Source organism: Ornithorhynchus anatinus, chromosome 4 (genome assembly GCF_004115215.2).
Source record: "Ornithorhynchus anatinus isolate Pmale09 chromosome 4, mOrnAna1.pri.v4, whole genome shotgun sequence".
Lineage (NCBI taxonomy): Eukaryota > Metazoa > Chordata > Mammalia > Monotremata > Ornithorhynchidae > Ornithorhynchus > Ornithorhynchus anatinus.
Window position 1 is genome coordinate 51,454,240 of NC_041731.1, and position 22,602 is coordinate 51,476,841.

The following is a 22,602-nucleotide window of genomic DNA, read 5'->3' on the forward strand; positions in this document are numbered from 1 at the left end:
GGAATGGGGAAATATGGACTGAGCAGGATTTGTTTGTTTTTTTGTTGTTGTTTTTTTAATGATCCAGACAGCAGAGTGAAGTATGGATTGAAGTGGGGAGAGAAAGGAGGCAGGGAGGTCAGCAAGGAGGCTAATGCTGCAGTAGTCTAGGCAGGATATGTTAGGTGCTTGGGTCAGTGTGGTAGCAGTTTGAATGGAGAGGAAAGGGCAAATTTTAGGAATGTTTTGAAGGTAAAGCAACTGGATTTGGTGAAAGATTGAATATGTGGGTTGAATGAGAGCGATAGCCACATATTCTTCACGCTCACTGATCTTAGAGTGTAAATTTTGCAGTTTTAAAACTCTGGGTTGATCCTTTTTTTAGCAAAAGTCAGGTGTGAGCTTGTTGTGGGCAGGGAATGTGTCCAGTGTTATATGGTACCCTCCCAAGCACTTAGTATAGTGCTTTGTACACAGTGAGCCCTCAATAAATAAGATTATTATTAATAATAAGTCCTGCATTCTTTTATAAAGTCCATAATGTGAGTTTACCAAACAGAACCCTGTAGCACATAAAAACACTGAAATGCCCTTTACATCTTCCCACTGGAAGGCTGGGGAGAAATCAGTATGTCAGACCCAGTTTTGTGATGGGACTTCACCCTTCCTTGACTCTGTAACACTGTTTCTCCCAAAGCAGTCTATCTAGATGGAATTAACGGTGCTCCTGACTGATTGGCTGACGTACAAGCAGAACTGGGCTGGGCTTCAGCTGCCAGCTGGAGGAAACGGGTGAAAACTAGTCATCATCAGCTGACAGAAATTCACTTCCTCCTGATCGGTACCAGCTCCTACCTTACCAGCAGCGGCACAAAACGTTTGTGTGGCCTAGGTTTTCAGCTATCCTTTTCTCTAGATCTATTTTAGGAAAGAGGTTTTTTTTTTCCTCCATGCCGCAGAGTGCAGAGTTTTATTTCAATGCAGATCACGGCTACTTGGAAGGCCTGGTTCGAGGGTTTAAAGCCGGCCTCCTGACCCAACAGGACTACAACAACCTGGTGCAATGTGAAACCTTAGAAGGTAAGAACCCCTGTCAGCACTGGAAGCAAAGAGGTGAATGCTAAGAGTCACGGTTCTGGGGGGAGTAATGTTTTAGCCATGGTTCTTCACTGATTTACCCAGATTTTAGGCACAGCTCAAGTGCCCATGTTAACTGCTCAAAACATGGATTGTAATTCAGTACCTGCAGTGTTCCTACCTGAAAAGGAATGCTTTTAAGCTCTTGCAGAAATAATTAAAAGGGCTTATCACCATTTTTGTATTTTGTTTGAAAAGGTAGCCATAAAACCAATTGTTGTCTGTCTCTCCTCTTCTAGACTGTGAGCTGTTGTTGGGTAGGAATTGTCTCTATTTGTTGCCAAATTGTTCTTTCCAAGCACTTAATACAGTGCTGTGCACACAATAAGCTCTCAATAAATATGAATGAATGAAAGAAAGGTGGAGTACCTCACAGATGCACAAATTGATCATAAATAAAATGACTGGTTTTAAAAAGACCCCTCACAGCTCCTAGCGCTTTCTAGGCAGTAATGAATATGGTGCTGGTTCTGCTAAAAAGCTCATTAGAAGTTCAGAAACAAATCTGTGAAGTTGACTTTAATTGCTAGGGTGAAAATGCAGCTTGTTTCCCAGACTGGCTGGGTAAATACTTGTTAGAACCAGTACCCGAGGACAGGGTGGGTGCGTAGTAATAATAATAATATTTGTGGTATCTGTTAAGTGCTATGTGCCAAGCATGGAACAAAGGCCTGGAGTAGTATCTTTCCTCTCCCCTAAGTTTGCTTTAGGAACAGCCATTGATCACGTGTGCCAATAATAATGTGCCAAGCACTGTTTTAGCCCTGGGATAGATACTTGTTCTCCCACATGGGGCTTACAGTCTTCATGACCATTTTACAGGTGAAATGAATCACTGCAAATAACATCACACTAATAATAATGTTGGTATTTGTGAAGCGCTTACTATGTGCAGAGCACTGTTCTAAGCACTGGGATAGATACAGGATAATCAGCTTGTCTCACGTGAGGCTCACAGTTAATCCCCATTTTACAGATGAGGTAACTGAGGCACAGAGAAGTAAAGTGAGTTGCCCACAATCACACAGCTGACAAACCAATTTGAACCCTATATAAAATTGTGATCACATGACAAAATGGTTTTATTTTGCAGCTATGTATAAAAGACTTCTTTTAATATTTTCCCTGCAAGTCCTCTCAGAATAAACAGTACCTCTGAGTGGAGGTGGTGGAGTGAATGAATTATGTTTTCTTTGCTCCCTTTATAGTCAATGATGGAGGCCAAATTATTATTATTATGGTATTAAGTGCTTACTATGTGCCAGGCACAGTTCTAAACACTGGGGTAGATACAAGATAATCAGGTTGTCCCACGTGGAGCTCACAGTCTTAACCCCCATTTTACAGATGAGGTAACTGAGGCACAGAGAAGTTTAGTGGTTTGCCCAAGATCACACAGCAGACAAGTGGCAGAGCTGGGATTAGAACCCATGACCTCCTACTCCCAAGACCGTTCTCTTTCCACTAAGCCACGCTTAAAGAGACAAGTGTGTTCCTCACTGTACCATGAACATGGCTTTAATTCTTTTTTGTACCAGAAACTTAATAGGAAAATGTAGTCAACCAGTTTAATTAAATATGTATGTGGATTTCCTGAAGTGAAAGATGCAGAATGAAAAATGCATTTAATGAGGACAGTTGTTCCTCACTACTTTCTATTTTTGACCCCTTGACCTGACTAATCTTTCGAGAGTCCCTGTTATGTGTCTGTCCACATACATTCTATCTTCATGTATGGTTTCTGCTCCTGATGGACTTCATAGCCCACACTGCATTAATTTTATAATCTCTCCATTCCAGTGTTAATTTACACCTTGACTCCTATCCATTAATTCCTTTGTTCTCCACCCCCTCTTCTGGCTTTGCAAGCCTTTCGTTACAGTCCCAGCCATAGGTGACCAGAAAGCTGATCACCAGGTAGAGGAAGGTCAGAAGAAAGGAAGGTAAAGAAAGATGGGGGTACAGGAACTATTCATTCATTCAATAGTATTTATTGAGTGCTTACTATGTGCAGAGCACTGTACTAAGCGCTTGGAATGTACAAATCGGCAACAGATAGGGACAGTCCCTGCCTTTTGACGGGCTTACAGTCTAATTGGGGGAAACAGGCAGACAAGAACAATGGCAATAAATAGTCAAGGGGAAGAACATCTCATTAAAACAATGGCAAATAAATAGAATCAGGGTGATGTACATCTCATTAAACAAAATAAATAGAAGATATATACAGTTGAGCGGACGAGTGCAGTGCTGAGGGGATGGGGCGGGAGAGGGGGAGGAGCAGAAAAGGTGAGTGGAGGAGCTCCTTGTGGACTGGGATCACCTCTAACTAGTCTATGGTGCTTAGTACAGTGCTCTGCTCAAATATGGGACAGGAACTGTGTCCACCCTGATTACCTTGTATCCACCCCAGAGCTTAGAACAGTACTTTGAACATAGTAAGTGCTTAACAAATACTGTTGTTGTTATTATTATTATTATTCAATAATTGATAGATAGATGGATAATTATAATTATAATATAATTATATTTTTATATATAATTATATATTATATAATTGTCAATTATAATAATAATTGATTGATAGAGCAGCTAAGAAGTGAGGAACAGAACTCAGCTGAATGTACTTGCTAATAGCTTTTGGTAGCAGCATGGCTCAGGATGGATCGATTTACCAGAACCACTAAGGAAGGCCCCCTTGGCTTTTTCAGGGTGAGGCTCGCTCACCAGAATACCCTGGATTTTTCAGGGTATCCTGTATCCTGGAGGGATGGTGTCCATATAGGGTGCTGTAGGCCCCCCTGGTTAGTTGTCTGGTTCCAAGCAGTTCCTTGCTTACTTAGAGCCAGGTAGTTCATTCAGTTGTATTTACTGAGTACTTACTGTATGCAGAGCACTGTACTAGATGCTTGGGGGAGTACAAGATGACAATAAATGAACACTTTTCCTGCCCACAATGAGCTTACAGTCTATAGGACTGTCTATAGAAGTTTCTACTCTTCAAACTCCCTTTCCTACAGACCTGGTCCTGCCACCCAGATCCTCAAATTCATTCATTCAGTCAATTGTATATATTGAGCACTTACTGTGGGCAGAGCACTGTACTAAAATAAATGTTGGTATTTGTTAAGCGCTTACTATGTGCCGAGCACTGTTTTAAGCACTGGGGTAGATACACGGTAATCAGGTGAGCCCACATAGGGCTCACAGTCTTCATCCCCATTTTACAGATGAGGGAACTAGGTCATATTCATTCATTCATTCAATAGTATTTATTGAGCGCTTACTATGTGCAGAGCACTGTACTAAGCACTTGGGATGAACAAGTCGGCAACAGATAGAGACAGTCCCTGCCGTTTGACGGGCTTACAGTCTAATCGGGGGAGACGGACAGACAAGAACAATGGCAATAAATAGAGTCAAGGGGAAGAACATCTCGTAAAAACAATGGCAACTAAATAGAATCAAGGCGATGTACAATTCATTAACAAAATAAATAGGGTAACGAAAAATATATACAGTTGAGTGGACGAGTACAGTGCTGTGGGGATGGGAAGGGAGAGGTGGAGGAGCAGAGGGAAAAGGGGAAAAAGAGGGTTAAGCTGTGGAGAGGTAAAGGGGGGATGGCAGAGGGAGTAGAGGGAGAAGAGGAGCTCAGTCTGGGAACGCCTCTTGGAGGAGGTGAGTTTTAAGTAGGGTTTTGAAGAGGGAAAGAGAATCAGTTTGGCGGAGGTGAGGAGGGAGGGCGTTCCAGGACCGCGGGAGGACGTGACCCAGGGGTCGACGGCGGGATAGGCGAGACCGAGGGATGGTGAGGAGGTGGGCGGCAGAGGAGCGGAGCGTGCGGGGTGGGTGGTAGAAAGAGAGAAGGGAGGAGAGGTAGGAAGGGCCATAGAGAAGTTAAGTGATTTGCCCAAGGTCACACACCTGACAAGTGGCTGAGCTGCGATTAGAACCCATGATCTCTGACTCCTAAGCCCGGAAAGTCCAATACAGCAAAGAGAGACAATCCCTGCCCACAGTGGGCTCACAGTCTAGAGGGAGGGAAGACAGATATCATCAATACAAGTAAGCAGGCATCAATATAAATAGGATTAAAGATAAACATATATACATAAGTACTGTGGGGCAGGGGGTGGGGGGAAGAGGTAAGGAAATGAATCATGGTGACATGGAAGGGAATGGGACTGAGGAAAAATGGGGTTTAGTCTGGGAAGGGCTCTTGGAGAAAATGTGCCTTCAGTAAGGCTTTTAAGGAAGGGGGGGCAGTGATCGGCGGATTTGAGGAGAGAGGGTGTTCTGGGCCAGGGGTCGGTGGAGAGACAGGTGAGTTTGAGGCCCAGAGAGAAGGTTAGCAAGTGTTCATTCCAGGACTTCCCACTAATAACTTTTGAAGCCAGTTTTGTTCTGCTGCTCTGCCCAGGTGGCATTGGTGGTGTTCCCAGGGAAACTGACCCCTTCTTGGCCGTGGTGAAAATCATGGCAGCACTGGCTGCCATCTTGTCTGTTCCTGTCCTTTCTCGGCTGGGAATGAATGGAAATTTTCTGTCCGAGAGATGTGTCTGTCAGAGCCTAGCATGACACACTGGAAACAAGCTGTTTGGGAAGCAGCGTGGCTCAGAGGAAAGAGCTTGTGCTTCGGAGTCAGAGGTCATGAGTTCGACTCCTGGCTCTGCCACTTGTCCGTTGTGTGACTGTGGGCAAGTCACTTCACTTCTCTGTGCCTCAATTACCTCATCTGTAAATCTGTCAATTACCTCATCTGTAAAATGAGCCTCACATGGGACAACCTGATTACCCTGTATCTCCCCCAGCGCTTAGAACAGAGCTCTGCACATAGTAAGTGCTTAACAAATGCCAACATTATTATTATTTAAGTGTTCTAATTCCAGCTCCGCCACTTGTCTGATATGTGACCTTGGGTAAGTCAGTTTTCTATGCCTCATTCATTCTGTCATATTTGAGCACTTACTGTGTACAGGGCACCGTACTAAGTGCTTGGAAAAGTACAATACAGAAAACAGTGACATTCCCTGCCCACAATGAGCTGACAGTCTAGAGGGGGGAGACAGACATCAATACAAATAAATAAAATTACAGATATGTACATAAGTGCTAAGGAACTGGGAGGGAGGAAGAGCAACTCAGGGACACACAGAAGGGAGTGAGTTACCTCATCTGTAAAATGGGGATTAAAACTGTGAGCCCCATGTGGGACATGTACTGTCTCCAACCTGATTAGCTTGTATCTACCCCGATGCTTAGTATAGTCCTGGCTATTAGTGTTTAACAATTACCATTTTAAAAAGTGCTTTGGCACAGTTTTCCCATCTGTAAACTGGGAAAGAGAATTCACCCTGCTTCAGGCCTTCAGGGGTTTGCATGGATATTCACACTTAATACAGACCGAAATTATGGAAAATATTGAATCAAAGATGCTAACCAGACTTACTTTCTCTCCAAAAGGGTTTTAAACACGAAAATAATTATCTGATCATTGAAATGTGTGTTTTTTTAATATACATTAAAACTATGCCTGTCTGAATTTTATGGATATGAAGAATAAATTGGGGGTGGGGCAGTAATGTTAATGAGTTATAAATGTGACTACACTCAACTGTATCAAAAAAATTCTCCTGAGCACTATTTATGTATCAGTGATTCTTGATTTACGCTGGCTTATATCTACTGCAAGTCAAGTTAGGCATAATGAGGTTATGCATCTTAATAGTGGATGAACTAACTTGAGGAGGAAGAAACCCAGAAATACTTTTTCTTCATGTCAGTTGAAATTCAGTCTCCTTTAGTGGATTTCTATTGCGTGCTCTGTGTACCTTTATGTAGCAGTTGTGCCAGGTCCTCTTGTACTGAATAAATATTAACATTTTTATCTGGAAATCCCAAACCCCAAATGGCTCCAATTGTTTGACAGTTGTGCCTGTAGGGAATTTTTCCCTCTTGTTTAAACCCTCTGATCTCCAAAGAATAACCTCCTCCCTACCCCTACACTGGGTTTTGGGCTAGTCAGGAACTCTTAGCATTTTGACTTCTCCGAAATTCCTGAAGCAGTTCCACCCTTTTCAGTGTTTTGCAAACATTGGGCTGCATTTTTAAGGAATAACAAACTCCTCACCTAATAACAACTTTCCACCTGAGGAATTGGTTTGTTCTGACCTTGTTCAGTTTAATTCTAGAGAAACACTGGGACTCACGAGTTTCAACCGGTGTCTGAAATGTCCCTGACTGAGCTAGGCAGGGGCCTGACCATTTGAAACAAACCCAATCAATCAATGGTATTTGGTGCTTGGCACATAGTAGGCACTTAACAAATACCATCATTATTATTACAATACAACAGCATTGCTAGACATTACTGGAAAGAGCCAGGGCTTGGGAGTCAGAGGTCATGGGTTCGAATCCAGACCCTGTCCCTTGCCAGCTGGGTGACTTTGGGCAAGTCACTTAACTTCTCTGTCCTCAGTTACCTCATCTGTAAAATGTGGATTAAAAACTGTGAGCCCCACGTGGGACAACCTGTTCACCTAGTATCCCCCGGCGCTTAGAACAGTGCTTTGCACATAGTAAGCGCTTAACAAATACCACCATTATTATTATGTTCCCTACTTATCCAGCATGGATTGACTGACTCTGCTTAATTTCACATTTGCATGCCAAAGTGTGAGAATGCAAACACAGTAAAATCTTTCTTCTAATAAGCCTAACCAATCTCATATCATTTTCTTTGGGCCTCAGAAACCTGTTGGATGATTTAAAAGACCACTGTAGAAAGAATTTATATATAGATAAATCTGCAAAAGTTGTCCTATTAGATTCATAACGAGGTTTTTAATGGGAGCCAAAGTTTTGCTGATTTTTTTCAGGATGAATGTACCAACAAATTCTTCTTTGCTCTGGAGAGAAAGGGGGGAGCTCTGATCTGGTCTGATTAGAAACAGAGGCTTGCTGAGCATAGATTGTGACTGGCGGGCAGTGGCATTAATAATAATAATGGAATTTAAGCGCTTACTATGTGCTGAGCACTGTTGTAGGCACTGGGGTAGTTACAAGGTAATCAGGTTGTCCCACGTGGACTCAGCAATCAGTGGTATTTACTGAGTCCTTACTGTGTGTAGAGGACTGTACTAAATGCTTGGGAGAGTACAATACACAGGAGTTGGTAGACATGTTCCCTGCCCACAACGAGCTTACCGTCGAAAGGATAAGCTGCTGGCATCTCTGACCTTCCTCTTATCAGCTTTATTTCCAGGCTTTGGATACTGGAAGCCTTGCTCCTACAAACTCTTACCTGTGGTTACTCCTGGAAAACCCAAGTGCCTGGGGCTTATTTGTCCAGAGGGAGCAAAAAGTTTGATTCTACCTATAATAATAATGTTGGTATTTAAGTGCTTACTATGTGCAGAGCACTGTTCTAAGTGCTGGGGTAGATACAGGGTAATCAGGTTGTCCCATGGGAGGCACACAGTCTTTATCCCCATTTTACAGATGAGGGAACTGAGGCACAGAGAAGTTAAATGACTTGCCCACAGTCACACAGCTGACAAGTGGCAGAGCAGAGATTTGAACTCGTGACCTCTGACTCCCAAGCCCGTGCTCCTTCCACTGGGCCATGTTGCAGTGACTCCTCCACTCCATTGGAACTGCCCTCTCTAATGATGATAATAGTAATTATGGTATTTAAGTGCTCAGTAGGTGCGATGCAATGTAGATACAGGACTCTGGAGTAGAAATTCCTCAAGATTTTGAACTCCTTGTGGGCAGGGAATGTCACTCTTGACTGATGTATTGCACTTTTCCCAAGCATTTAGTACAGTGCTCTGCATACAGTAAGTGCTTAATAAATTCCTCTGAATGAATACATGTTAATCAGGTTGGACACAGTCTCTATCCCATACAGTGCTCACACTGTAAAATGGAGGGAGTAAGATTTAATCACCTTTTTACAGATGGGGTAACTGAGGCACAAAGAAGTAAAGTGACTAACTCAAGGTCAAACAGCGTGCATGTGGTGGACCTGAGATTAGAATCCACATCCTCTGACTCCCAGGCTGGAGCTCTTTCCACAAGACCACACTGCTTCTCACACCAATGATCTCTTCCTTGACAAATTTAATGGGCTCTACTCCATCCTAATCCTCCTTAGCCTCTCAGCTGCCTTTAACAATGTTGACCACCCCCTTCTCTTAGAAACATGATCAAACCTTGGTTTTGCTGACAAGGTCATCTTCTGGTTCTCCTCTCTCTCTCTGACCACACCTTCTCAGCCCTTTTCACAGGCTCACCCCTCTGCCACCTCCCCATCTAATGTTTGTCCCCCAAGGCTCAGTTCTGAGTCCCTTTCCATTTTCCATTTACTTACTCTTACTCCCTTGGGAAGCTTATTTGCTTCCACAACTTCAACTACCATCTGTCTCTACAAAGATGATCCCCAAATCTAGCTCTCTAGCCCTGAGCTCTTTCCTCTGCAGTCTCACATTACCTCCTGCCTTCGAAATCTCTACTTGGTTGTCCTGCCAACATCTCAAACTTCACATGTCCAAAACAGAGCTCCTCATTTTCCCACCCAAACTCCATTCTTCCCCTGACTTTCCCATCACTATAGACAGCCCACTGTGGGCAGGGATTGTCTCTATTGCTGAATTGTACTTTCCAAGTGTTTAGCACCCTACTTAAAACTCACCTCTTCCAAGAGCCCTTCCCAGACTGAGCTCCCCTTCTCCCTCTACCGTCCCCCCTTCACCTCTCCACAGCTTAACCCTCTTTTCCCCCATTTCCCTCTGCTCCTCCCCCTCTACCTTCCCATCCCCTCAGCACTGTACTCATCTGCTCAACTGTATATATTTTCATTACCCTATTTATTTTGTTAATGAAATGTACATCGCCTTGATTCTATTTAGTTGCCATTGTTTTTACGAGATGTTCTTCCCCTTGACTCTATTTATTGCCATTGTACTTGTCTGTCTGTCTCCTCCGATTAGACTGTAAACCCGTCAAATGTCAGGGACTGTCTCTATCTGTTGCCGACTTGTTCATTCCAAGCGCTTAGTACAGTGCTCTGCACATAGTAAGCGCTCAATAAATACTATTGAATGAATGAATGAATACAGTGTTCTTCCACAGTATTCAATAAATACCGTTGAATGAATGTACACAACTATCCTATCTCACAGGTTTGTAACCTTGGCCTTACCTATGACATCTTTCATTCATCCCACATATTCTTTCACCAAATCCTGTCAGTTCTACTTTTTCAACATTGCTAAAATTTGCCCTTTCCTCTGCATCCAAACTGCTTCTCTGCTGATCCAAAAACTGTTATCCCTCCTTGCCTACTGCATCTGCCTCCTCCCTGCCCTTGGCAAAATACAACAGAGTTGGTTGATACCTTCCTTGACTACAAGAAGTCTGTGCTTCTTGGAATGTATTGCAAAGACCCAAGATGAATTTTCCAAAGAGGGTAAGATGCAAGGATTGAGTGAAGTAGCCAGAAGGCTTCTAAAGTTCTTCAACTGAAAAGGAGCATATGTACCTCAAGCAAAATATTGTGTTTTTAAGAGGATTATTTTTAACACTTCAGTTGGCAAATCTTTAAATGTTGTGAAGGAAGGCTACCATATCAAATTATAAATCAAATCTAGTACAAAATAGCTACCAAGAGGCAGTAAAATATTCTGTATGTGTGTGGAGTGGGGGACAGGGTGTCGTGTGCAGGGGGGTAAGGGGGCCATGTGTGTTGGGGGGGGCGGGAGGCGGAGGGAAGGCACACACTTGGAGTCATCATGTGTGTTTGCTTTTTTTTTTTTGTAAAATGATTTCAGTAGTCAGACCCAGGCCTTTATGGTACTAATTGTACAAGTTGGAGGGAAGACTTTCCTCTCGGCAGCAGAACCTCATCGTCAGCCAGCCACAGATCCGAAATATGCCAATTTTAAGAGCTCAATTCACTGAAGTTCAGGATGTTAAATTGGCTTAGGACTACCACCTAATAGGGATTTTCCAGGCCCCCAGCAAGATGTCTGAAACTATATTTAATGTGTAAGACAGCTTCAAGCAGTTTGGTGCTTCTCCATAAATGATAGTTTGTGAATCATTTGGAAATGCAAAGTAAGTGAAATTTGAATGGGGGTTTTTGTTTTAATACTGTAGTCTCCACACAGTGCTGTTTGAAAAGGGCCAAAGAACATTTTGAGCTCAGGACAGATCCAGCTGGGCAATCTCCCTTCTAGACTTCATGCTGTTCCCCGTGTCTGGAACAACCCCTCTACTTCATTTCCCATTTCTCCCTTGCTTTATAAAAACCAGTAAGAGGAAAATCACCATCTTCATCCAGCATCCTTCCGAAATCACCCTGCTATTCATTTGGGAAGGCTTGGTGTCAGGAAGAGAACTTTCATTTTCTGGAAATACACTTTTGATGAAGAACTCTTCTTCTGGGTTTGACTTCAAATTTTTAATAGCCTGAAAAAACTAAGGAAAGCCTACTTTCCACCATCCCCCTTATTCTCGCCTCAAACCAGCCTGACACCTGGAAGAGGGAATTACTCCTTAATATAGTGCTCTGCACACAATAAGCACTTAATAAATATCGTTGTTTGGAAAGCTGAGGGGTCCCTGACTCCACAGGAAGTTCAATTCCCCACCCTTCTCAATTAGCCATTGCAGCAAGATGGCAGAGAAGACAGAGAGGACCTGGATTCTACTTCTGATCTGCTGCTGTAGGACCCTAAGCAAGTCACTGAACTTTTATGTGGCTCAACTTCCTCACATGTAAAATGGGGATTCAGCACCTCCCAACCCTTAGGGCACCCCATGTGTCTGTCTACTCCAGTGTTTAGTGCAATGCTTGGTGTCCATTAAGTGCTTAACAAATACCACTGTAATCAATCATATTTATTTGTTTTATTTATAAATGAATATGCAATAGTATTTGAGTGTTTACTGTGTGCACAGCACTGTACTAAGCACTTGGGAGAGTACAATATAATAGACTCCCTGCCCATAAGGAGCTTTCAGCCTAGAGAGGGAGACAGAAAATATAAATTATAGATATGTATATGTGTTGTGGGGCTGGCAGGAGGTGGTGAACAGAGGGAACAAGGCAGAGTGACACAGGGAGTAGGAGAAGAGGAAAGGAGGGTTGAGTAAGGGAAGGCCTCTTGGAGAAGTCCTTGCAATAAGACTTTGAAGGGGGGAGAGTAATTGTATTTCAGATATGAGGAGGGAGGGCATTGCAGGCCAGAGGCAGGATATGGAGGAGAAGTTGGCCACAAGATAAATGAGATTGAGGTACAGTGAGAAGATTATCACCAGGGGAGCTAAATGTGTGGCCTGGGTTGTAAGAGAGTAAGGAGGTAAGATAGGAGGGGGCAAGGGGAATGAGTACTTTGAAGCCAATGGTGAGGAGATTTTGTTTGCAGAGGTGGATGGGCAGCCACTGGAAATTTTTGAGGAGGGGGAACCATGTTCTGAACGTTTTCGTAGAAAAATAATCTGGGCAGCAGAGTGAAGTAAGGACAGCAGGCTAGTAGGTCAGCAAGGAGGCCGATACAGTAACCAAGATGGGATAGGGTAAGTGACTGGACTAACATGGTTGCAGTTTGGAGAGGAAAGGATGGGTTTTAGTGATGCTGTAAAGGTGGACCAAACATGAAACAAATCAATATGCATAAGTACTAGAGATGGTTGGGGAAGGCTCATTGGAGGAGGTGGGCTATTAAAGAGATTTGGAATAAGGGCAGAGATTTAGGGAAGAAGTTCCAAGCCAGGGGAAAATTGAGTATGCATAAGTGCTGTGAATGGATATGAATGCCCTGGTTATCTTTTAGATTGGCGTGTTAGAAATTAATTGAGGAGCCATTCTTGGAGCAGGTAGGATTTAGGTGGACTTTGAAGATGGAGGAGGACTGCATTATGGCAGAGCTGGTGGGAGAGGCAGTTCCAGGCGAGGTGAACAATATGAGCAAGGGGTAGAAAGTTGGAGAGTCAAGACAAAAGTAAAGTTAGAAGATGGACTTGAGGGGAACGAAAAATGAGACCTTGGGAGAAGCAGATGAAGCACACTTTTGTAATGCTTGTGTAGTCTCATCGGTTGTCACTGGGGTGGCAGAGTGGCCCAGTGGAAAGAGCCCAGTCCTTGGAAGTCAGAAGTCTTGGGTTCTGATACCGGCGCTGCCTCTTGCCTGCTGTGGATTTTCAACAAGACACTTAACTTCTTTGTGGCTCAATTTCCTCATCTCTAAAATGGGATTAAATTCCTGTTCTTCCTTAGATTGTGAGCTCTACTTGGGACAGGTATTATGTCCAACTTAATTGTCTTTACCCCAGGTTTTAGTACAGTACTTGGCATCAAGTGCTTAGTACAGTGCTCTGCACATAGTAAGCGCTCAGTAAATACAATTGAATGAGTGTTATTACTTTAGCAAAGAACAGGACTAAAATCCAAGTGTCCTGAATCTGAGGCTTGCTCTTTTCCCTGGACCAGCAGCAGTGCTAAAACATCAATCAATCAAATATTTGAGTGCTTACTCTGTGACAAGCACTGGACTAAGCACTTGGGAGGGTGCAGTAGTGTTAGTAGATGTGATCCCAGACCTCAAAGATCTTACAATCAATCTAGCAGTTGAGAGACACTAAAGAACAAGTAGGAGAAAGCAATAAGTTCTAGAGAGATGTACGTATGTGCAATGTGGGGATAAGACTATCCTAGTGCTTAGTACAGTGCTCAGTAAGTATAATTGATTGCTAAAGTGGCAGCTGTCAGAGGAAGGAGTAATAGTAATTATGGTAATTAAGCACTTACTATGTGCCAAGCACTGTTCTAAACACTGGGGTAGATACAAGTTAATCAAATTGGACTCAGTCCCTTTCCCACATGGGGCTCACAGTCTCAATCCCCATTTTACAGATGAGGAAACTGAGGCTCAGAGAATTTATAACATGCCCAAGGTCGCACAGCAGACAAGTGGTAGAGATGGGATTAGAACCCAAGACCTCTGACACCCAAGCCGGTGCTCTTGCCATTAGACCATACTGCTTCTCTTGGCCAGTAAGGTGAGGAGATAAAAATTAATGAGGAAAGCCCGTCCAGAGGGGCTCCGAAGGGCTCACAAAGATTCTCACTGGCAACCCAAAATTGAATTCTATCAGTGGCTTCTGATACTTAGACAAAATTGTCCAGTGATGGCCTGAAAGTAGTAAAATAAGAAAAGCTAAATTATACAAGACTTCTGAATGGAGTACAGTATCAGTGTGAAATGAAGCTTCAAAATGAAGGTGTACTGTAGTGCTGGTTAACTTTGGTATTGGTGCCTGGTTATGGAAACATATCATGTGTAGTTATATGCCACTTAAATCAAAAGACAGGATTGTCTTTAAGGAAAAAGATGCAACATGGCTTAATGGAAAAAATTTAGGACTGGGAATCAGATGACCTGGTTTTGTTTCCTCATCTGTAAAATGGGGATTACATTCCTGTTCTCTCCTCTAGACTGTGAGCCCCATCTGGAACAGCAATGCTGTTGGATCTCATTTACTTATAGTGTACTAAACACTGAGGTGTTTAGTACAGTGCTTGGCAGATAGTAAGGATTTATCAAATACTATTTTTGTTATCAACATTATTATTAATAATTAGAATCCCAGCTCTGCCACTTGCCTGTTGTGTGACCTTGGGCAAGTGGGGTAACATCTCTGTGTCTCAGCTTCCTCATCTGTAAAATGGGAATTAAATAACTGTTCACCCTCCTACTTAGACTATGAGCTCTGGGTGGGAAAAGGACTGTCTCTGATCCGATTGTATTGTATTTACCTCAGTCCTTGTTTCATCATAAGTTCTTAGCAATACCACAGTCATTATTAGGATGGCAAATAGTAAGCTCCTGGGATTGTTTTTCTATCAGAATTGAAACTATAGCCACTTCAACACAACTTGTTTAGAATGAAGGGTAACAGCTTCTCTTAATCATTGTGTTCTTTAAACTTTGAAATAATGTGAAAGCAACAAGTAGTGATTACTCATATATTCTTGCAGGAAGGACGGCTATTAACCTGACTTGTGGCTTAATTTCAGATCTGAAGATCCACCTCCAGACTACTGACTATGGAAATTTCTTGGCTAGCCAAACAGGCCCTCTCACCGTTTCTACCATTGACAATGAAATGAGGAAGAAATTGTGTGCAGAATTTCACTATTTCAGAAACCACTCCTTGGAGCCACTCAGCACATTCTTTACTTTTATTACGTAAGTGAAACTGTGTCCTTGCAAAAAGATAGCCCCCAGCTAGTCAACCAGAAATAGGTAGGGAAAAGCAGAAAATATTCTGGTGGTGCTTCACAGACTTGCACATGTGTAAAGCTAAAGGTCCTCTAGGATTTTGGGGGCTATGGTTTTACTGCTCACTGAACAGGAATTTTGATGGAAACAATCTCTGCTTAGATTTCATGGTCCTTCATTGGCATTTCATTCTTTCAAAAGAATCAGTGAGCACCTACTGTGTGCAGAGCACTGTACTCAGCATGGGGGAAGAGTAGAAGCAGCATGGCTTAGTGGATAGAACACGGAGCTGGGAGTCAGGACCTGGGTTTTAATCCCAGTTCTGCCACATGTTTAAGTGACCTTGGTCGGGGGGAATGTCGACCCAACATTGTTATATAAAATTGATCTGGTCAGCAGAGTGAAGTACAGCCTGGAGTGGGGAGAGACAGAAGGCAGGGAGGTCAGCAGGAGGCTAATGGACTAAGGCAGGATTGAATAGGTGTTTAGATAAATGTAGTAGCAGTTTGGATATAGAGGAAATGTTTAGTCTGGGACCATGTTGCTCACCTCAAAGTGGCAGCAAGAGTCATCACAGCATTCATAGGAACCCAGTCCCACATCATGACAACCTCAGGCAGGGGAATTCTGACTCTGGAGGAGGAGAATGAGGTGCCCTCTGGAATCTGAGGGAATTCTAATTCCCTCAGAAGGAGAGCAAGAATTCATGTTGTCTCCCAGCCAGGGCAATAGAGGGACCTCCCCACCCCCACCACCGTGGGCTAGTGCTATCCTTGATGCCTTGATGACTCCAAAGGGATGAGAACAGAAGATCCATCAGAGTGGGATGCAGGGAGTCTGACAAGACTGCCACACAGTTTCTTTGGGTTTGCTGTTAATGGACCATTGAAATAAAAAGTACTGAAACTCCATCCCTACTTGTTCTCTGATTTTGCAAGTCACTGTCATTATATAATCACTCTGAAAGTGTACATATTTGTCAGTAAGTGGCACTGAGGCACTGCTCAAGGATCAGTTTTTTGGAGGGGGGTTGTTGTTTATGGCATTTTAAGTGCCTGCTATGTTCCTGGCACTGTTTAGTGCAGATGTAGTTGGAAAACAATTAGGTTGAATGTAGTCCTTGTCTCACTTGGGGCTCGCAGACTTAATTCCCATTTTACAGATGAGGTAACTGAGGCCCAGAGAAGTTAAGTTCATTCATTCATTCAATAGTATTTGAGTGCTTACTATGTGCAGAGCACTGTACAAAGCACTTGGAATGTATAATATGGCAACAGATAGAGACAATCCCTGCCCAATAATGGGCTCACAGTCTAAACGGGGGAAACAGACAGCAGAGCAAAACAGAACAAAACAAAAACAAGATGACATTAGTAGGATAAATGGAATCAAGGGGATGTACACCTCATTAACAAAATAAATATGGTAATAAATAATATATACAAATGAGCACAGTGCTGAGGGGAAGGGGGGAGGGGGAGGAGGAGAGGGTAGAGGGGGAGCAGAAGGAAAAGGTGGGAGCTCAGTCTGGGAAGGCCTCTTGGAGGAGGTGAGCTCTGAGTAGGGCTTTGAAGAGGGGAAGAGAGTTAGTTTGACGGACGTGAGGAGGGTCGGCATTCCAGGACAGTGGTAGGACATGGAACAGGAGTCAACGGCGGGATAGGCGTGAATGGGGGGCGGTGAGGTGAGCGGCAGTGGAGTGTATGGGTGGGCAGTAGAAAGAGAGAAGGGAGGTAGGAGGGGGCAAGATGATGGAGAGCTTTGAAGCCAAGAGTGAGGAGTTTTTGTTTCATGCAGAGGTTAAGCAACCACTGGAGGTTTTTAAGAAGGGGAGTGACATGCCCAGAGCGTTTCTGTAGGAAGATGATCCGGGCAACAGAATGAAGAATAGACTGGAGTGGAAAGAGACAAGAGGAAGGCAGATCAGAGAGAAGGCTGACACAGTAATCCAGTTGGGATATTATGAGAGCTTGAATAATAATGGCATGCCAAGCACTGTTCTAAGCGCTGGGGGGGATACAAGGTAATCAGATTGTCCCACATGGGGCTCACAGTCTTAATCCCCCTTTCATAGTTGAGGTAACTCAGGCACAGAGAAGTTAAGTGACTTGCCCAAGGTCACATAGCAGATGAGTGGAGGATCTGGAATTTGAAACCAGGTCCTTCTGACTCCCTGGTGCATGCTTTATCAGCTAGGCCACACTGCTTCTCTGCAGATGACCCAGCCACCTGACGTGACTCAAACATCCCAGCTAGAGCTGTATGTGCCAGCACTAGCTGAGCTGGATATATATTACCAGGATCAATGGTTTAGTTGTCTCATGCTTTGATGCGCTGCTGCATTTGGGTACCTGGAATTTTTTGTTGTTGTTGTTCATTGTTTGATCATTTTTTAATGCTTTTGCTCTTGTCCCAAAATTTTATTAACATATTTTTGGGCCATGGCAGAAGATGAGCAGCTTTGCCCCAAGCTTCACTTCTCCATCCACCGTTTCTTCCCCAGCTACACAAGCTGGGGGTAGCTCCCCGCCTCATAAGTAAAGGAGCTTTTTGGCCAGTTCTTAGATCCCCATCCAGCTTCTGCCTGCCTGACAACAATAGCTGCTGATACACAGTTCAATTGGGAAGGTGGAAGAGAGCAAACAGGGACACTCAGATGATGTGAATCAGGAAGAAGGAAAAATTGGCATTAAGCAGTAGAGGAGAAGAGTACGGAGAAACAGAAAGGAAATATTAATTCAGACAAACCTTTGACTAGGATTAGGACAAAAGACTTAAGTTAGTAGATGAGGCTCAGGACACAAACCACAGAAAGAACAACCTTGTTATACTAATAAAATACAAAAGGAAACCTTGCTGGCTGACACTAAGACACAAGTATAGATATATTAAAAGTTCACCAATTCAGAATTGTAGGATAGGGTCAAGATTGGAACATAAGCGAAGCAGTAGCCTGGATTTATGGCCCATGCTATAGCCATCTTCCCAAATTTATTCATTAGACTGAAAGCTCCTAGTGGAGAGAGCACAGGCCAGGGAGTCAGAATAATAGTAATAATTGTGATATTTAAGTCCTTACTATGTGCCAGGCACTATACCTTTAAACTGGTCAACTGAGTGCTGATCTTGTTCTTGTCTGTCCATCTCCCCCGATTAGACTGTAAGCCCGTCAAACGGCAGGGACTGTCTCTATCTGTTGCCGACTTGTTCATCCCAAGCGCTTAGTACAGTGCTCTGCACATAGTAAGTGCTCAATAAATACTATTGAATGAATGAATGAATAGAAGCAACTTGGCCTAGTGGATAGACCATGGGCCCGGAAGTCAGAAGGACCTGAGTTCTAAACCCCGCTTTGCCATTTGTCTGTGTGACTTTGGGCAGCACTTAATTTCTCTATGCCTCAGTTACTCTTAATCCCCATTTCATAGATGAGGTGTGAGCCCTATGTAGGACATGGAATGTGTCCAACCAGACATGGTTTGTATCTTTCCTATTGTTTAGTACATGCCTGGCACATAGTAAGCACTTAACAAATATCATAAAAAATGTCTACCAACTTTGCTTTATTGTAGCTAATCATATTGAGTGCTGACTGTGTGCAGAGCACTGTACTAAATTCTTGGGAGAGTATAATATATCAATATACTCTCCCAAGTGCTTAGTTCAGTGCTCTGCACACAGTAGACACTCAAATATGACTGACACTCTGGCAAGTCAGCACTCTTCACCTCTGGGATAAATAATTTGAGTTCCCATCTAATTTCTTGCAAAGTTGACAAGAGGGAGGTTTTTCTCAGGCTGCAATGAAGGACATCAACAAATCCATATTTGTTGAAAGCTTACTGTGTTCAGGGCACTGTACTTGGAAGAATACAATATAACAGAGTTGGTAGACATGTTCCCTGACTACAATGAGCTTACAGTCTAGATGGGGAGATCCTCTACTTCAAATGTATTCCTATTCTTTCATAAAAAATTATGCAGCTACAGCAGTTTCTTTGGAGCTGAGAACTAGGAGATGTGTGGAACATCCCAGAATGCACCTTGAAAATCCTCCCTGATTTTCACTCTCATCCAGACACTTCCTATAGGTAAAGTTATGATTTGGAAAAAGGTTTCTGCCAATGAGCCCTAGGAGCAGAGTTGGACCAGATGCTGTGAAAATTGGCATGCCATTTGTTTTCTCACACTATTCCCCAAGTCTGGGTTTATTGTGTGAAAAGTATCTGAAGAAAATTGCATATCATTCTGGTCTCCTGACAGAGCAGCTTTGTCACTGATTTAGGAAATGACAGCACAGTGCTGACTGAGAAGTGAACTTGAAATAATTTCAGGTTTGTGGTTTTTAACTCCCATCTGTTTCTGTTGGTACAGACAGAAAAGTGTTAGGTCCCAACCACAGCTGCTACTTAAAACATCGTGAAACTTGCTATTTTTGTAGCAGGAACAGATTTGATTTTTTAAAATTTGCAAAACAGAGTTACCCTACTTTATCAATGCCAAAAAGAAGTGACATTTCCTACTCAAACTAGAGAGTGCTGCAGCTAGAAACAGTGGTTTGGACACTTATCCAGATGCCAAGAAGAGTGAGGGTTTGTAGCATGGTTTTGTCTAGATTGAGGTGTGGCATTTTCTGTATCCAAATGTGTGAGCCGGGACAATCCAGCATGGGCTTTTGGCCCTTTGTTCTCTGTGGCATCGTGGAATGTTTTCAGTGTAGCAGGGGCTGCAATTATTTCTATGTATAAAACTAATTGTCTCCATGGGCTTGTGCACAGAGAGCCTGTGACTGTATCTGGAGCTTTGGAATGCACAGTTCATTCATTCAGTTGTATTTATTGAGGGCTTAATGTTTTCAGAGTACTGTATGAAGTGCTTGAGAGATTACAGTATGACAATAAACAGAAGAATTCCCTGTTCACAAGACTACCACCTCCGCAGCTATGGCAGCTGCTGGATCTTCCCTGAGCCCTCTCTTCTCACTTGTTCTTCCTGTGCTGTTCTAGTTCTTGCTGGGCCCCAGGTTAGGCTGGCCACGTTTGTCTGTCAAGGACACTGGACATAGAGACCCATCTGATGCATTAGTCCCATGCATTAAACTGATTACACAGTGTAAAACGGTAGCATCAAAAGTTATGCTTTGTGGAAGGATGAGAAGCAATGTGGCCTACTGGGTAGAGCCCATGCCTGGGAGTTAGGACTTGGATTCTAATCCAGGTTCTGCCACTTGTCTGCTCTGTGACCTTGGGCAAGTCACTTAACTTCTCTGTGCCTCAGTTTCCTTATGTGTAAAATGGGGATTAAGATTTTGGGCCCCAAGTGGGACAGTCCCTGACTAGTCCCTGACTAGGGACTGTGTCCAACCTGATAAAGTTGTATCTATCTCAGTACAGTGCCTGGCACCTAGGAAGTGCTTAACAAATACCATTTTTAAAAAGTATTCTGATTTTTCCCCCAAACCTAGAGCATTTCTCTTGGGGGCTTCTGACTCCAGAACTGTTGCATTCCCCTCCCAAGTCCCTCTATACAGGGATAGACAATTACTCTCCCCACTCCAAAACCTTTTTGAAAGCACATTTCCTCCAAGAGGCCTTGCCTAAGCCTTATTTTCCTTTTCTTTCATTTCCTTCTGTGTCACCGTGACTTGCTCCCTTTATTCATCCCCCTCTCACAGTCCCACAGCACTTATGTTCTTATCTGTCATTTATGTATATTAATGCCTGTCTCCTCCTGTAGACTGTACGCTCACTGTGAGCAGCAAATGTCTGTTCATACTGTTGTTATTGTACTGTCCCAAGTGCTTAGTACAGTGCTCTGCACAGAGTGAGTACTCAATAAAAATATGACTGACTGTACACAGGCAACATGTCTGAGGCTCGGAACTCGGTGGCAGGACATACTTCAGAGGAAAGCTGGGTTCTGAAAATAAAAAAAATAAATATAAATGGCTCCTTTGCCTCTGTACTGGACAAGACAGTCCTGCTCAAAAGCTTGACTGGCCCAGTATAAAATCAGACCACTATCCCTAGTGATTATCCTAGTCCTGATGGAAGTGAGAGCTCTGGGAAACCCTGCAAGAATCAATCAATCATTTCTATTTATTGAGCACTTACTGGGTACAAAACATTGTACTAATTGTTTGGATGAGTACAATGCAACACAGTCAGTAGACACATTCCCTGCCCTAAACAAGCTTGCAGAACGTTTCTTTATAAATGGCTAAGGAGTCCTGGATAATCACAGTGAGCTCACAGTCTGCAGGGGGAGACTGACATTAATATAAATAAATTATTGATATGTACATAAGTGCTTTGGGGCTGAGGGGTGAATAATAATAATGTTGGTATTTGTTAAGCGCTTACTATGTGCAGAGCACTGTTCTAAGCGCTGGGGTAAATACAGGGTAATCAGGTTGTCCCACGTGAGGCTCACAGTTAATCCCCATTTTACAGATGAGCAGCGTGGGTCAGTGGAAAGTGCATGGGCTTTGGAGTCAGGACTCATGAGTTCGAATCCCAGCTCTGCCACTTGTCAGCTGTGTGACTGTGGGCAAGTCACTTCACTTCTCTGTGCCTCAGTTACCTCATCTGTAAAATGGGGATTGACTGTGAGCCCCACGTGGGACAACCTGATTCCCCTGTGTCTACCCCAGCGCTTAGAACAGTGCTCTGCACATAGTAAGCGCTTAACAAATACCAACATTATTATCTATGGCTCTAGCCATGGGAGCCCGGCTGTGGGGGAGTGGAGGAATTGCTCACAGCATACCCCACCCCTAATTGCCATCACTGCTACTTCCTCTTCTGCCACTGCTGCCTAGTGAGAGCAAGACAGAATGTCCAGAGAAAGAGAGGCATCCGAGAGGCATCTTACTTGCTGTCACAGGGCAGCTAAACTTAATTCATCTAGAAACTGCCTGTAGCCCAGATAAGCCTACTAACTGAAAAACAATGTGGCCTAGTGGAAAGAACACAGGCTCGAGGATCCCTGGGTTCTAATCCTGGCTTGCCACTTGCCTACTGGGTTATTCTGAAGTAACAGGGTGTAGTGGATAGAGCATGGGCGTGGAAGACAGGTCATGGGTTCTAATCCCAACTCTGCCACTTGTCTGCTGTGTGACTTTGGTCAAGTCACTTCACTTCTCTGTGCCTCAGTTACCTCATCTGTAAAATGGGGATTAGGACTGGGAGCCCCA

General features: G+C 43.4%; 1 protein-coding gene across 1 annotated transcript in view; it reads left to right on the forward strand.

The window, feature by feature from the left end:
• Nucleotides 1–777: 777 nt before the first annotated feature.
• Nucleotides 778–22,602, forward strand: part of ATP6V0D2 (ATPase H+ transporting V0 subunit d2) — a 33,178-nt gene continuing 11,353 nt past the window's right edge. Inside the window, exons 1-2 of the mRNA XM_029063756.2 lie at nucleotides 778–1,059; nucleotides 15,203–15,374. Of these exons, the coding sequence (XP_028919589.1) occupies nucleotides 930–1,059; nucleotides 15,203–15,374 (302 nt within the window). The 5' untranslated portion in view covers nucleotides 778–929. The remainder of the gene's footprint in view (nucleotides 1,060–15,202; nucleotides 15,375–22,602) is intronic.